General features: G+C 41.2%; 1 protein-coding gene across 6 annotated transcripts in view; it reads right to left on the bottom strand.

Annotated features, from left to right (window-relative positions):
• MITF (melanocyte inducing transcription factor) overlaps positions 1 to 16672 on the bottom strand; it is a 99058-nt gene that overhangs the window by 5317 nt on the left and 77069 nt on the right. For 5 of the 6 annotated variants that reach the window (XM_063165006.1, XM_063165009.1, XM_063165007.1 and 2 more), the window contains 7 exons: positions 13682 to 13909; positions 12468 to 12551; positions 11096 to 11191; positions 5610 to 5727; positions 3023 to 3079; positions 1925 to 2000; positions 705 to 852 (listed from right to left, as the gene is read on the bottom strand). In XM_063165006.1, coding sequence (XP_063021076.1) covers positions 705 to 852; positions 1925 to 2000; positions 3023 to 3079; positions 5610 to 5727; positions 11096 to 11191; positions 12468 to 12551; positions 13682 to 13909 — 807 coding nt within the window. The remainder of the gene's footprint in view (positions 1 to 704; positions 853 to 1924; positions 2001 to 3022; positions 3080 to 5609; positions 5728 to 11095; positions 11192 to 12467; positions 12552 to 13681; positions 13910 to 16672) is intronic. The other variant, XM_063165008.1, reaches the window with a different exon arrangement.

The following is a 16672-nucleotide window of genomic DNA, read 5'->3' as shown; positions in this document are numbered from 1 at the left end:
GAGGATATCTGGGATAGCACTGTCTCCATGGTAGGTGTTCTTACACCCAGTTCTGGTACTTTAATTACCCTTCTATTGAGAGGGGGGGCTGTCCAGAAAAAAAAAACCGGTGTTGGCATCAAGATTAAAGTTTCCTATCCAGCTTGAAGTGAAGACAAAGGAATTAGAGAAACAGAGTTTTCACCCTTAAATTTCTGTGTAGCTCAGAACACTGGGAACCTGGCTGAATCTAACATGGCAACAACCCACAGAGAAAACATATTCATGCCACCTACTGCTTTTCAGTGCTGAGGAGAACTGTTGTACAGTCCTACAGACTGCAAGCAGCACGGAACACTCCTGAAGAGCTGAACTTAATTTCGTGACTATCAACAACTACATGATACAAGAAGTCCCAATGCCTTAGGCCTGGCAAACAGAAGAATGCAATACCATATAAATCTTTCTGATGGTATGGTTTGGAACTAGCGTTGGCCATGGTAGAACAAAAACAGACCACTCATAAGTGCTTCTACTAGAGTGTTAGGATTCTTTTTTTTTAACTAAGATATCTTTGGCTTTTTCTAGAAAAATCTCTGCAGATATCTCAGCACTGCCTGCCATTCATTTAAACGCTGGCTCCTAACTCGCACCCCACAAGCCACCACTGTTCGCAATCACACGCTGCGACACCAAGAGCGTTTGCAGCTCATTTCTCAGCAAACCTGTATTCTGAGCAGCAGGTGCCTGTTGGCATGCTCCAGCTTCTTCTGCCTGTTCTCCAGCTCCTTGGTGCGCTGCTGTTCCCTCTGCAGCTTGCGGATGTAATCCACCGACGCCTTCAGGATCGTCCCCTTGTTCCAGCGCATGTCGCTTTGGCAGGACACAAAAGGACAAGGTAAGGCTCTGTCTCACAGCTGTTGCCTCCACACCTGTACCTGTGACAGCTCCTTACCCACACATAGCACCCAGCTGCTGTTTAGTGCGTGTTTGTGGATGCTGAAGGCGTTTGCAGTGCACTAGAGGGGGCTGGAGCACAGCCCTTGGGAAGCACGTTTGCTTCAGAGAGAGAGAGAGAGGCTGCTGCATCACCATCTCCTCACATCATCTCACTCTCTCTAAATGGGCAAAAAACATCTTTCTGCAGCCTGTCAGAGCAAAGATTCACCTGTCCTGGAGGCTGGTACTAAGACATATTGTCGTGCTGGCCTTGGAAGAGGCTGCAGAGCCTCTCTGCAGAGTAACTGTGAAGTTACTTCAAGAGCAAGTGCCTCAAAATACTGGAAAATCTCCCCAAAATCATCATGGGGGATTGATTCAGATTTAAGTGGAACCTTCAAACTTCAGAGCAAGGAAGGTTCCTTGCTGCTGAATCAGCATTGAGAAAGTGTAAATACAAGCTAAAAGCAGCAAAATCATGGCAGAATTGTCACAAAGAACATATAGGAAATCACAGCAAACACTGACAAATTATCAGTGAACAAGCACAGAGTTATGCTCTTTATTTTCCTTCTTTTTTTCCTTTGGAGAGAAGGGGAATGAATGGCTTCCCAAATAAACTACCCTCTATTTTCACTGAAACAGGAACCAGTCCTGTCTTGTCAAGCTGTAACATCTAATAAATTAAAAGAATTATTTAGCAAGACATGCAGCCATCTAAGCAGCCAGACCAGCGTAAGATTTCCCATCCTCACAACTCTGGAAAGGCAGCCAGTCACGCCCAGCACCAAGCCCAGATTTGAGACAAAAATCATCTAATTAATACAAACACAAGCAGGTTCCAAAGGGGGGAAAATTAACCCCTCAAAAAAAATCTTCAAAAAATATAATGGAACCTTTCAAGCATTTCTGCTGTCACAGAGTGCTGAGAGCAAGTAGGAAATATAGGAATTTGGGTTTTTTTACCTCCTCCCTCCCACAATCTCCCTGGGCATGTCGTACTTACGGGTCATTTGACTTGGGTATCAAGGTGCCCAGTTCTTTTATACGATCATTAATATTAAATCTTCTTCTTCTTTCAACTTTAGGAAAAACAGCACGAATGTTACAAGTAATATTCACACTTAATCACAACTTATCAAGTGTTTTATCAAAGATTTCTTTAAGTACCATTGAAATGTATGCCTGAAACTTAAAATCCAGTGATAATTTATTTTGCTCTCCTACACATGGGCACACTAAGACAGAGGTTTTTGCTCTCCTACACATGGACACACTAAGACAGAGGTTCTGTCTATACTGTAAATTTTGGGACTGCAGAGTTTAGCTGAGACTAAAAATCAGAAGGAATGATTCTAGGGATAAGGATCACAGACAAATTCAGAGACAAATATTTAGATGCTCAAGGAAATCCCAAGACAGAAAAAGGGACAAAAGGCACAGTCTCTTTTTTGAAGTAGTCTTCCACGTGCAACACTTTGAGGATCCAAAAGTGAAATTTAAATACCAATTTTCCTGTATTACCTTTTCATGCTATGGAAAAGGCTTCTGAGTGGCTCAAGGCATGAAACAGTTCCTTTTTTCTACTACTATAAAGTATAAAAAGAAAAGATATGGATCCTTTATTAAGTCATAAGATGCTCATTATTTTAAAACACTTTTTTTCCAATTTGGAAATGCGAGCTCCTTTCAAAAATGAAATTTATAAAATTTCCATATTGAGGACCCATTTGTTGTTTAAAGTCACAAATTGATCAGATATCTAATATTTAAATTTAAAAAATTAAAATTAAAAAAGTAAAATTGTGCAAGGTGGATTTGTTAGAAGCAATTGGGTCATATGTTGAACCCAGCAATTCCATCAACAACAACCACTCATTCACTTGGTTTATTGAAAACAAATAAAAATAGAGTTACAATTCAGTAGTAGATTTAAGGACACATTTCACAAGAATTTGAGATGTTTGATCTCTGGGCATAACACAATGATCTAGTGCTTTGTACTACGTGCAGTACCTCATCCAGATTTAAAATCAGTATTTGAGCATTTAATACCGAAAATCATTCTGAGAATTGGTGCAAAATGTGAGGAACCAAAACTTACTCAAGTTGTGATTGTCCTTCTTTTGCCTCTCCTTAGCCAACGCTCTCGCTTCGGACTCTGTAGGAAAAACACATGCTGTGCATGTGAATGAGGTAATGAGAATTAAAACAATTCAATCACAGCCCTTCAGCCTGTGAAATGCCTGCACAGGAAGCCTGATGGGCATTTGTCACACCAATCATTACTCTCATTCCAAGCAGCAAGAAGGGCTTGTGGATGCCAGGACACAAGGCTGGGACTGCGCTTCACCCCTGCACCTGAGGAGCATCTCCTCCCACACCTCCAGCGTGACTCCCAGGATGGGAATGTTTCCCACGGAGGCCCTGACTCAGCAAGGGATCTGAGGACAGCCAGGTGCTGAAATCCAGCATACCTTCCCCGTGTGCACACCTGTCCCAGGAGCTGAGCCACGGGCACAGCATGCCCAGGGCACTGCTGCCTGCCCAGGATGTGACACACGCAGGACTCACAGGCTCTGCTCGCCCAAATTAACGCTACATCCTTCTGTGGCACGTGCACACACACCACCACAGCACCCGAGGGATCACTTAAGTGACCTGTTAAGAACAGTGTATTTTCCAGCTATGCTAACTGTTTCTATTATATATTTTTTAAAAAAGGTGAAAAAATTCAACACCTTTCTTAGCAACAAAGTTGGAAAACAATGGTTCTTGCTTTGGGAAAAGCAAAAAGCAACGTAATGGCAGTCATGCTGCACAGAACTTGTCTCCTCAACTCAGAACTGCCCTTCACCTTGCTCCACACACTTATTATCTATATTTTATTATTCTATTATTATTATATTCTATAATAATAATAATATAATTATTAACTTCAGAATGCAATAGTTCAGGCAACAGCACAACTAAATTTCATCTTTTCAGTACACATTTGGTCCTAAGTTTCTCAAGCAATTTCAAGTACTTTATCTCTACCCTACCCCTTTTCAGTTTTTTAAAAGGTGAGGTCATTAATCCTTGCCCCATTGCATTCAAATCCCCAAACCAGCAAGCATTTTGCAGTTCCACAGTAAGTCAGTGAGGAGCAATGAGTGCATCACCTTTTATCACACATTCCATTGTGAAAACAATCCCTCACTGTAGCCAATAAATTCTTTCCTGTATTACTTTGTTTTGATCATAAAAAGACTCATCTAAATAAATTCAGGTAAGCGTAGCACATAAACATTAAACTTATTTCAGTTCTGTTTTGATGTGTTTGATGTATTGATGACTTCTATAAGACCACTTCACTCACAATCTCCTCTCTCTTTCTGCCTTCTTGGCCTGAAACCTGACACAAGCACCTACAGAAAATCCACCAGTCTGCACATCAAGGTTGGGATGAGTTTGCAGCCCACAGCCCCTGGAACTTTCTATACTTGGGGCAACAAAACTGCCTGTAATGCAGGATTTTGAGCAGCTCTCCTTCCTTCCCACCCTCCTCTTGCACAGTTCCATCTCTGTACAAGCTTTGCTTTTTTGTAACATCCACAAATCATTGTGCGCTCTGTGTGTCTTCTTTTGGTGCTGAGTTCAAATTCTGTGCTGTCCTATAAATGCAAATATATGCTGGCTCAGAGAGGTGGCATTTCCTCCTGGCATATTAACAATGCTCTTCTTAAACTAATTTCTGCCCAGAACCTGCTTTGCAACTGAGTCAGCCTGCGAGTTTTCACAACAGAAACCCAGAAAGATGATAGACAAAAAAGAAACCAGGCCCCTACCCTACTGCATGGTCAGTGACTCTGTTGGGCTTAAGAACAGGCATTTCTGGGCATTAATATGATTTTGCCATCATTTCTAGAGTAGATCTTCATTTGTTCAGCTTACAGACAACCATTCTTTGTATATGCACCCTATATGTGGTTATATTTTTCCAAGAATGAGCAGAAATAAAACATGCCTGTGAATATGAAACTTATTATTTGCTTCAAACTATCTTGCTCCTGTACACATGTGCTTGAGAAAAAGGTTTTTAGTGTCCCACTCTCCTGCCCCTGCCTCCCACAGCTTGTTCAGAGCATTGCTGCAGGAACTGGCATAAAATTTGAAGGAACATTTCATTTTAATTTAGTGATGCATATTCATGGATCACAGAATGGCTTGGGTAGGAAGGGACCTTGAAGATCATCAAATTCCAATCGCCCAAGAGCCTAATTTTACATTTTAAAGGATCTGCATGTCCAGACTTCACATCATAGCAGGTTATTTGTTCATTACTGCCCTCCCCTACTGAAGTAAAGCCCCAATGTGTACCATTCCTTGACATGAATCCCACAGAGACTCCAGATGAGAAGTTGTTAAAGTTTGGTGTTGACAGAGCAAACACTAAGCCCAAGCTAGAAAACAGCTCTGGAAAAGGTGCATGGAAACTTCCTGGAACACAAGACAGTGCAGGTGTGACTGTAACAATTAAGGATTTATATGAACTTATGACAGTGAACACAGATGCACCCACACAAGAACACAGGTTGAAAGTAACTGTTCGCCCATATATTCTTTCCCATAATCACAGAAATTATGTCCAGTATCACCTGAATTAAAATGATACTATTACTCCAAGGTGGTGTTTTAGATGTATTTACCTGTGAGCTCCCTTTTTATATTAGGAAGATTAGCTGGACATGAGTTGCTGATGTTTAGTCCTGGAGGAGGCATGCTTTGGTTGCCATAAAGGTCAATCAAATTGCCAGACACAGGCAACTGGAAAAGATAAACAAGGAAAAGGATCATTTGGTTTGCCTTTATGAATGCCTTTGTACAGAAGAATAGAGTCAGGATATGCTAGGTAATCTGTGCTCTTTTCCATGTGCAAACAGAGCCTGCAAGAAGGTCAGCAAAATCTACAGATATTCAGGGGCACGAGGGATACAACATCTACACTGGGAAAATTCTGTTCTCTCTCCTCAGAAGTATGCAGACATAAAATATTAAGAGGTAATAGAAAAGGTAAAATGCTGATGATATTGCTGCACTGCTGCTCCTTATTTTTCACTAAAACTATTACATCTATATCCCTTAAACTTCTCTCACATCTCAAAGAGCCTACAGAACTCTCCCAGAGAAACCCCCCACTTTTTCCATGGATATGTGAGTGGAAGCACTTTGCAAGTTGTCACATGCTGGAAGAAGAACACTGTATTAATAATCACATTTTTCATGTGATTTGAAAGCTACCTACACAGAAAACATTTCAGTTTACTTTGTTTTTTGCCTTACATAACAAGAACGCACACCAGTAGGAGGAAGATTATTTTTACAGTAAATTTCCTCAATTGCTTGTTCACTCTGCTGTGTTTGTTTAGGTATTTAAACAAGTAGATTTATTCAGAAATAGGACAGTATTTCAACAAGATCTATCAAAGCTATCCCTTTATACTGAAACATATTTAAAGAAGCTTGCAATTATCCTGAGTGGATTATTTTACCCATCTCTTATTTGCTTTTGAAAAGACAGGTATAAAACACTCAGGTATCTTATCTGAGTGGCAACACTAATCATCACTGCTGCAAAGACAACCAATCCCTCCAAGACACTGATCCTGCAGAGATTAGAGTAGGTATTAACTTTACACCCATGTAAATAATGCTGGTGAATACAATGCAGTGAGTCACAGCCAGGACTATTAAACTCCTACTGATGGGCCTTGCCAGACTGGAACCCAAGAAAATTTCTCTGCCATATGGAAGCAGATTAAACAGGAGTGGATATGTAAAGTACCACCATCTAGAAGCCATGCTGATGGTCACTGAGAACAGATAATGGCCAACTACAAAACCAAAGTCCCCGACTCAGACCTTAGGAGACAGAGGAATAAATGTAACTGAATTCTCACTATGAGTCAGCCTTCTTGAAAAAGGAAAAAAAGGAAGATCTAACAGCGCTGCTCATGTCACAGCTGTGCTGGCTGTGACCTGCCCACATTAATGCCACTCAGTCTCACTGCTCTGCAAGGCTGACCCTTGTGTCTTTGGGTCCCCCAAACACATCCCTGACACCAACACAGCCAGAGCGTCACACACCCTTCTGACTTGGATGTGCTTGAACCATTCATGCTCCTAAGCATGGGCAGAGCACAAAGACCTTGTTTATAGCCCAGGGACTTGAAGTTCATAACCAGACATGTGAAATCGAATTAGGAACTTCAGGGAATTTAGAAATAAAAAAGATTTTTTGTTAGAAATCTCAAAACCGGCATCTCAAAGCCTGAGTAAAGCAGCCGGGTTGTAATGAAACGTGGAGAACACTGAGCTGCTTTCCTTACTGCAACATGGACTCTGATTGTTACAACAGTTTGTGATTGATTTTTTTCCCCAAAGGAGTCAAACACTGAGCCAGATTTCCATGTCAATAAACAGGACCAGTGTGAGCAATGATCACAAAGGGGGACAGAGAAGACAGGCAGCAACTGCTGAACGTGCACATGTGCATGGTTGCTAAAGCCATGCACAGGAATGCTTATCAGAGAAATTCACATTGGAGATGCCAACAATCTCCACTTAAATCAGTGATCCATGAGCAAAGAGACTGATCAGCTCCTTTCTTTGACCACTTTCTCCAGCATCCAAACCCCACAGGTCAAAGCTTCACTTGCAACATTTTCCTATACATGGTCCATGCTCAGTTTGAGTCCTGAGAGGCCTTTTCTCCAGGATGGCTGCAGGTCACATCTCTGGGACTAACTTACAATAATTCCTTTCCAAAAACATAAAGTGCATGCAACACTCTGGGCCATGTCACATAAAATACCTGCAGCTAAAGCTAAGTTAAAATTGAGGCACATCCTCAGTTCACAATTTTACAACAGCTCCCAGAGGAATAAAATCAGTTAATTAAGGTAAACCAAATAATCATTAGTGCAGGGTTTAGGGAACTGGGAAAGGGCAGAGGACCCCTGTGCTGAGGGCATTGGTTTGAGATGCACAAGACAGCAGTGTGGTGAGCACATGAAGGCAGCCACTGGACTTAAATGGGGCAAAAAAAGCCCAAAAGGAATTTATTATGTGCCCACTACAGTGACACCTGGGCATTTATTTCAAGTACAAGATGGGAAAATGTCAAAACTTCCACAGCCATTTCATAGGGATGCTGGAGTCTCAAACTTGAGAAAGGCATAGAATTTTCTGGAGCTAAGGAGGCTCCCTCCCCGTCTTCTTCAAATTCTAGCATGTTTCCAACCTAAATATGGTTTTCCTTACAGCTTTCTTAGCTATTTCTGGCTAAGAAGGAATTTAAATGCAGCACCAGCCAGATCATCCACCTTTACTCTTGCAAAAAGTAAATGAAGGAAGGGTGGCTTATGCCAGGTTTAGCATGTTATCTTCATTGAAACAGCATGGTTGAAAATGCTTTCACTTGGAAGATTTTGTATTTCAAGGTCCCGGCATCACAAATTGCACAAACACCAAGTAAAATAAATTAAAATCTTCCTATCACTTTGCATCTGCTTCTTTTTTTGCCCTAATAATGGCTTTTATATAACAGAAATTTGAAATATGGTAATTATGACTGCAGATTCATCATAGTGTACATTCATGGGAGTCTGAGGCTTTCATTTCTCCTCCACTACTCCAACAAAACAAGCACCCACATTCTGTCTAAAATCACTGAGACATCAGCTGTGTGATCAACAAGGCTGTTTCTAAGGTACCAGCACACCCTGGATGGGCTCTGCACCCCAGCTCGTGCAGCCCACAATGGATTGTGATGTTCCCTGACCTACAAGCATCAGCCCCTGTAAAAAAACTCCTCTGCTGTGGAGTTTAAATTCCAGAAGAAAGTCACATTTAGAAGTGGAGCTGTAGCTATTCACAGAGCTTTCCACACCAGGCTCTGGCGGGAGTTGATTAGCTGGATGAATTAATTGTTATCTCCACAAAAGCACTTCACACAGTACTCAGTAATTCAATTAGCAAGTGATACCTAGGCAGAAAACCTTCTCTATAAGCTAGTTAGCATTTTGTGATACTTTCCACCACAGATATTATTCCACTCTCACAGCTGACTGCAATGGGCCATTTTCAATTCAAGGTACTTGGGAACTCCCTTAGCTTGCCCTGCACAGAAATCTCTGATTTTGCTTATCAATTAAGTACTGTTACCAACTGTAACAAACTGGTCCTTTTGTTCTTTGTTGGTTATGGAACAACAACTGCCTTTGTCACAGACTCAGCACAGCTATTTATAGCCTGTGTCTCTTTAGACACCATTTCCCCATTTCCTCTCTTCATTTTGCCTACCTCGACCTAGCTCAGTCAGTAGGCATTAATTCCTTATTAATAAAATACTGCATGTTTTAAGAGCTAAGTCCTGTTCCAAAAGAAAAGTGTCTGGCTTGGTTTTTTTCCTGAAACCAATTGTTGAGAAACATGGTTCAATTTCCATCTTTTCAAGATTTACACTAGGATGATTCAGAGACTGAAATATGTTTCTTCCCTCCAGTTATTTAAACTTATCACTAATGAAGTCTTAATTTCACTGTTTCATATCCTTATTTTTCAGACTTCACCACACAGAGTGGGAAAATTCTGAAATTCCACCGTAATTGTGATCAGGCAGTCTTTACAAGGCTTCTTGCCATGCAGCAAGCACAGGAGGGATGCAGGCTACCCAAAACATTGACTACAGGGGCTCCTTGCACCAAAAAGAGTGCAGAGTATCCTTCTATCCCTGCCTGGAAGCAAAGAACCACTCTGAGGTCCCTGTGAAATGGGAAAAGCATAAAGATATCCAAGCCCCTTCTGAATTAATGTGTCACAATCCAATGGAACTTCAGATAAAGGACTCAAGAAGAACTTCATCCCTCCATGGGGAAAAAAAAAAAAAAAAAAAAAAGATAAATTGAAAAACAGATTAACTTTTTGAAAGCTATCTTTTGTCAGCTTCTTGAGGTTTTTCTCTCAGATTCCAGGACAGCTGCACTTTGCAAGCCACCTTAGATTAAAGGCAGATTTATTCTCCGCAGCAGGACCGTGCGGCTCTCTCCCTGTGCGCTCAAAGGGCACCATTCAGAAGGGGAGGCTGGTGGGACGCTGCCTGCGTCATCCACCCTGCTCTGAGAGGGCTCTGGGGATCTGTGGGAGCACAGCACCAGGTTAACATGACATCCGACAGCTACTGTCAGCAAATGCAAACCCATGCCACAAAATCAATGCTCTGCGGTAAGCTGTAAATTCTGGCAGCAGATGAAACAGAAGCAGACGCCAGCACTGGCAGACATCTACTCAGCCAGATCTAACAGCACTTAAGCCTAAGGCAAAAAATTCACTGGAGCTACCCTCCACAGAAGATCAAAATCAGATTATGCCAGAAGTATGATTATATTAATTCTCAAAGCAATGTGAACCAAACCAAAAGAGCCACTTGGAGGACACCTGTGCTCTCCCTCAGCGCTTTCTGCACCTCTGTGTTCTTGGCTTTTATCACAGGTTTCTCACATCCCCTGCCTTGTTCAGTTTTCAACCCTCTTTCTTCTTTCCCTTTTGTTTGTTTGGAAGATTGCTTTTTTAATTTTTTTTTTCCTCCTGCTAAATTCTGTAACATCTTTGCTGACATCTAGCTGGGGACTTCTCCCCAGCTGAAATCAGGCAGAGATAAAGCTGTGATGTTAGAGATAACAGAAAGTGTCTCTGGACAGGGATGCTAACACACAGACAATTTCTTACTTGAGTATGACAACATTCAGGAGCCTGGGATGCCAGAAGTTCCTTCTTTTCTGAAGCAAAGTATAAAGTCCATCACAATTTTCAATATCAGTGGGAACGAGCTACTCCTGGTAGCACAGTTTACCCCTCTGCTGCAATCCTTTTACCACTGACTTAGAACTAAGAAAAGCAAAATTGTCCTTTGTATTCTCTCGACCTGACTCCAGCTTGTATTTTTAAATTCACGTTTTTCATTGCAACTGTATTACCTTAAACTCTTCAAAGCAAATCTAATTACTCTCTGTAGAACAACACAATAACTACTTAATTGCAAGGAAGAAAAGTCCTGCTGCAGTTTTGCCTCCTCTCAAGGAAAACCAGTTAGGCTTAACAGGGAAACCAGAAGGAAAGGCCCATTGCATTGTACCGTGTTTGCCATTTGCAGGGCTGGGTCCACCAAGCCGAGGATTTCTTCATTGTAACTGGACTCCAAGCTAATGATGTCATCAATCACATCATCCATCTGTAGCACAAAGAGAAACAGGACAGTTATCAGAATCACAGGGACACAGGAGGCTGACCAAGCACTTCAGAGGTGCCTGTGCAGCTGGGCCATCCCTCAGCTGTGACTCCTGCTGTCCTGTCCAGGCAGGACACCCAGCTCGTGGCAGGGCTGAGGATTCATGGTCCAGCCGCCTCCTCCCACCAGCAGCTCCCCTGCACCTCCTGCCCACGGACACACTGCTCCTCCTGGGCAGTGGAGGAGGAAACTGTGGAATAAATGACTCTAAGGACACCACTCCCTCTCCCCACTGCTGCTTCTCCTCCATAAAATGGGACAAAATCTGGGCACAGGCAGAAAACCAAGCCCTGGACATCTGCAGGGAAGGAGAGGGAGCAGAGATTTGCTGCTGGTCCCCAACAGCAGAATCCATTAGATTCACATCCCTCACACACCCTCCCAGCTCAGAGCTGATTTTAGGTGGTACAAAACACCTTCTTCCAGTGGTTGTGCTGGAAGGTGCCTCCATAAGCTCCTGCACAGGCAGGAGGAAACAGCCCTTCACAGCGCCCACACATGTGCTCCAAACTGTCCTGCAGGACTGACTATTGCAGAACTGGACTATTTCCTTTTTGCTCACTATAAAAACGGAGCTGAAATGACAGAGATCTACAAAATCAATGCATAATGGTGATGGTAAAAGTAGCAGTACATGGGATTTTTTTATCAGCTCCAGAAAGTGTGATCACAACAAATTACACTGACTGGAAGTGAGGGCAAGAAAGGAACTAACAGTTACAGCCCATACCCAAAGTCTTGTTACTGATTCTGGTAAGAAATAAAAATCCCTTAGTTTTAAGAAAAAGAATGAAAATATAAAAGGGTGATTACTGAGGATGAATTACCACGGATGGATTAAAGCCTTCTCATATCATTTTTTAAAGCACAAGTGTGATCTGCATAGAAATGTGGACTTAGAGACTATCAGGGCAAAACCACATCCACGCAGTCTTGGAAAACCCAGTTAGAAAAGATTTCCTGATGCAAGACCTTAAATGGTTGATGTGTTCTTCTGTTATGGCATTACTGTGCTAGAACAGCATGAGCCTTTTTCAGGTATCTTCATCTGCTTTTGACACCAACGCTAATAAACAACATTGCTGTATTGTACCATAAATATATCTTATATTCAACTTCTTAAAGACACTGTGGGGCAAGTTTATTTTTCAACATAACATGAAAGAAACATGCTCATTAGAAAGGGGACCTGTGCTCCACCTCCTGTGTCATCCAGTACCTGCATGCATGATGCTCGTGAGTGTGTATTCAGAGCCGGGCACTCACTCTCAACCCTGCTTTGCTCTTCAAATTTATAAAATCCCTGCAGATATAAAAACAAAAAAAAAAAAAAAAAAAGAAAAGAAAAAAAAAAAAAAGAAGAAGAAAAAGCAAAGCATGGATCTGAGTTCATGGCACAGTCTCAGTCCCAAAAAGAGCACGAATGAAATAGTGTCATGCACACATGTCCCCGATGACACAGCAAAGTGAAGCTGTAAATATCCTCAAGAAAAAAGTGTCTGGGTACAGCTGGGACAATAGGATGGAAATATCTCATTTTCATTTCTTTCAAAACTATGGAGCACAAGTATTACCCTTGCATGTGCAAAGTATGTTCTGTAATAACTGTTTCTCCAAGCTGTGTAACATTTTGCTCATGGAATGCATCTGTACTAAAAATCTGGCACAAAGCTTGAAGAGGGAATGAGGGGACAAGATGAACTCTACAATTGCCTCCTATTTTTCATGTTACAAAAATTCTGACATGATTCTTATATTTGTTAATATCTTCCCAACTATTTTCCTTTGGAGCCTGAGCAAACAGGTAACATCTAACTCAGTTTTTGCCAATAGTTGCCAATGGTTGCAAAGGACTTCTAGACATAGGCTGAAGTTTTATATTTGCAGCACTGGAAGAGCAATCAGTGACATTTTAGGGCATATTAGCTGGGATAATCTGGCCTTCCAGCTATGCAGGAGATTTGCTCAAATTTTACCATAAAAATACCTAAAATATCTCAAAATAGCTTTGTGTTTTTTCAGTTATTTTTGCTATGCTCTTTGCACTTTCTAGACGAACAAGCCATAAATAACATTATTCCAGAAAGCTACAGCTTACAAAGCTGCTTTGTATTCTCCAAAGGTCAATTATTCTCTGTGCGCATCAAGCAATGGGGTGGGGAACAAGAAAAGTAGTTTTAATAAGTATAAACTAGCTAAAATGGTTCAAATGAGAGGAAGCTGGAGGGATACGGGCTTTTTGCCAAAATATCTATTACTCAGGCAGACACAGAGGTAGCAGTCACAATTTCATGACGAACATTTACATTTTCATGACGAACAGACAAAGATAAACAGAATATCGTAACAGTGAGCAAGAACGGTTTTAAAACAACTTGATTAAAGCAGATGACAGCTCTGTGTTAACAAAAACACGAACAGGAGAGCTCTTACCTCCTTCTCACAGTTGGAGTTGAGGGTGAGCATAGCCATGGGGCTGTTGGGTGCGCTGCTCCCCGTCCCAGGTGGCATGACATGATCCCCAGGCTGGTTTGGACATGGCAAGCTCAGGGCTTGGTTGGCATGTTTATTTGCTAGAGTGGTAGAGAGGTACTGCTTTACCTGCTGCCGCTGGGCCTGCTGAATGTGGTACTTGGTTGGATTCTCAAGGTGAGTCTGCACCTGTACGACACAATTTGAAAAGGATAAGAGGGTTTTATTGTTTTACAACATCACTGCAGGTGCTATGGATCTCAGCTATAGATTTGTGACATAAGGACAAACCTCTACATGTCCAAGGAAGTCCACAGTGCTTCATGAACTCAACATTTGGTGGCAAGAAATCACTTTATGATTTGGCCTTTCAACAGCTGACTTACTATCAGTACACCAAAAAGTTCCAGCTATTTTTCTACAACATGAGATTTCTCACTTAAGACCAACACTCGCGTTTTCAGTTGATACAGACACTCCAGAACAGTCAGTTCTGAGTTCAGACCTTCAGCTATGTGACATTTAGTTTTCACTAAAATATGGAGAAATGACTTGTACTGCAGGACTCATTTTACTTGTTAGTAGCTAACAATTAAAATCAAGAAGTATGGATTGCAATCCTTAATCCAGTATCAAATAACAGATATATAAAAGGTCTGTTATTGGTTGTTTAGGTTTTGAATGCTTGGGGTTTTTTAAAATCAATACCTTGGTTAAAATAAAAGAAGAAACAAAGACACCTTTTTCTGCCTACAGATTATTTATACCTCAGAGATACAGCCTAAATCATATACAAATAAGACAGCCTGTTTATAAACACATCATGCAAATAAGATGCAAGAAAAGAAGTGTTTCATTTCAGATCAATCACTGTCGTCAGCAACAGCTATTTCTGTATTTAAGATAAGCTTCTCAGCACTTAGGAATTTTTTACATACAAAATATGAAAATCCTCATACTGAACAACTGTTGCACACTAAATAAGCAAGAGAAGAAAGGCCATTTTGTTTTCTTATTAAAATTTTCCACCATATCCTGGAAACTCTTTGTCGCCTTTCATTGATCATTTAAGTTATTATCGGAAGCTAGAAATCAATCCAAAATATGGCAAAACACTGAGAACTTATCTTGCTTTAAAATAATTCTATTAAAGTGACTTTTGCTGTTACAAAGTGACCCCCGCTTATTGGAATGAAAGGAATTAAATAAAGCACCCAAGACACCAGAGGAAAAGGCTTTCCTGTACACTGTACACCTTCTTAGCAACGGGTTTTAAAATAAGTCTCCAATAACAACTCACCTGATAATGGTTATACTCAAGCATTTCCAGCATGCTACCTGGAGGTTGCAAGAGAAGCGACTGCAATATCCTCTGTCTATGCTACTCCAGTTTGAGGGATCCACATATGGAAGCACAACAAACCCCAGAAGAGCAGAAGAAACTTGATGGCCACTGCTCAGACTTTTAGTAACCTACGCTAATTAGCCATGCAAGTGGACAAACAAACAGTTCACACAAGGCCTCCTCTTGGAAGTTATGCAAGTTTAAGTTAAGCTCTAAGTATTGGTATTTTTTTTCCCCTGGCTTTGATGTCATGCTTTTTCATAAACATAAAAGGACCTTTTAAAGTGATGGGCTATCAAAGTCAGATTGACAGTTTGCTCAAGGCTAATTCGCTATTCAGCTTTCGTTCCAGTCCTACTAACACACAATGGTAGTTTTCTTTAGCAGTAAGGTTAAAAGTTTTTAAGTACAGAGTAAGAAATAACTGAATAAATGCCCTATGAGTCTAACACATATTCCCTGGCAGTGGGTGCCCTGGATAAACCACAGGGCTCTGCAGTCCTGTCCTCAGCTTCCCAGCACAACCCAGGACGTGCAGCAGAACGTGAAGCACCTGAAAAAGCTCTACTCCCCATCCTCAGCTTCCCTGGTGCTTCAAAGTCATTAATTCTGTCTCAATCTAGAGTTGCAAGAAGTTTTCCCATTCAGGAATGGCTAACAAAGGGCTAATGCATGTTCCAACTGCACTTATCTGCACTTGGGCACAGTCCCTACACCTTCCAGAACCTACTTTTTCTTTCTATCCAGCTCCTCAAGAAGTCTGTACTCAAACACATAAAAACTGCCCTAATGGCATTATTTTCTGAAGTCTGAGCTCACAGGGAAGCACATTAAGATAGCATTTCTAAAACGTTTAATTTGCTTTGTTGCACTTGTATCAACAGACAACACTGTGCTGTGATAAGTGCAGCATTTTCTCTGTCAGTCCCAAACTGCACTACCAATTTTCCTATCATCAATGCTAAGAGTTACACTATCCAGGTAAGTCTATTTTTCACTAAATTTTCCTCTTCCAAGTAGATGAAGTTGCCAGTAAACAAGTGGTTTTTGTAACACTTATCTTTGAATATGTTATTTTAAAACCAAACTGCCTGACAGAATCTGCACATTCCTTTTCCTCTGCAGGCATCAGGTATCTCTGCTGTTCTCCATCCGAGGATGGAACAGTCTCTCCTCTCTGCACCCATCACTTGTCCATCCTTCACACTCCCAGGAGAGACCCAAAATCTACATCTCAATCCTGTATCATCAAATACTACATTATTTACAATATATACCAACACATTTAACTGAATCCACTACATATCAAGTTTTGAGACACACACTGCCTAACTGGCAGGATTTTTGTTGGTGAAACACAAACTTATTTCACAAGAACATACTCTCCCTGTGATTTTGTTGTGCTATTCTACATTAAAATATTTTATTTTGTTTCTCAATTAATAATTAATGTTTTAATTGTCTGCGCTGCTCTCGGCATGCCAGGGAAGGTAAATTCTGAGATCACATGTCACAAGCTCACACAAGTCTAGTAACGAACCAAAGAACACAGAGAACTGCATTTTCTGCCATTAAGTTGCTCCAAAATGACACGAAGAAGACTTTTG

Source organism: Melospiza melodia, chromosome 10 (assembly GCF_035770615.1).
Source record: "Melospiza melodia melodia isolate bMelMel2 chromosome 10, bMelMel2.pri, whole genome shotgun sequence".
NCBI classification, from domain to species: domain Eukaryota; kingdom Metazoa; phylum Chordata; class Aves; order Passeriformes; family Passerellidae; genus Melospiza; species Melospiza melodia.
This window is presented reverse-complemented; position numbering and strand designations above follow the sequence as displayed.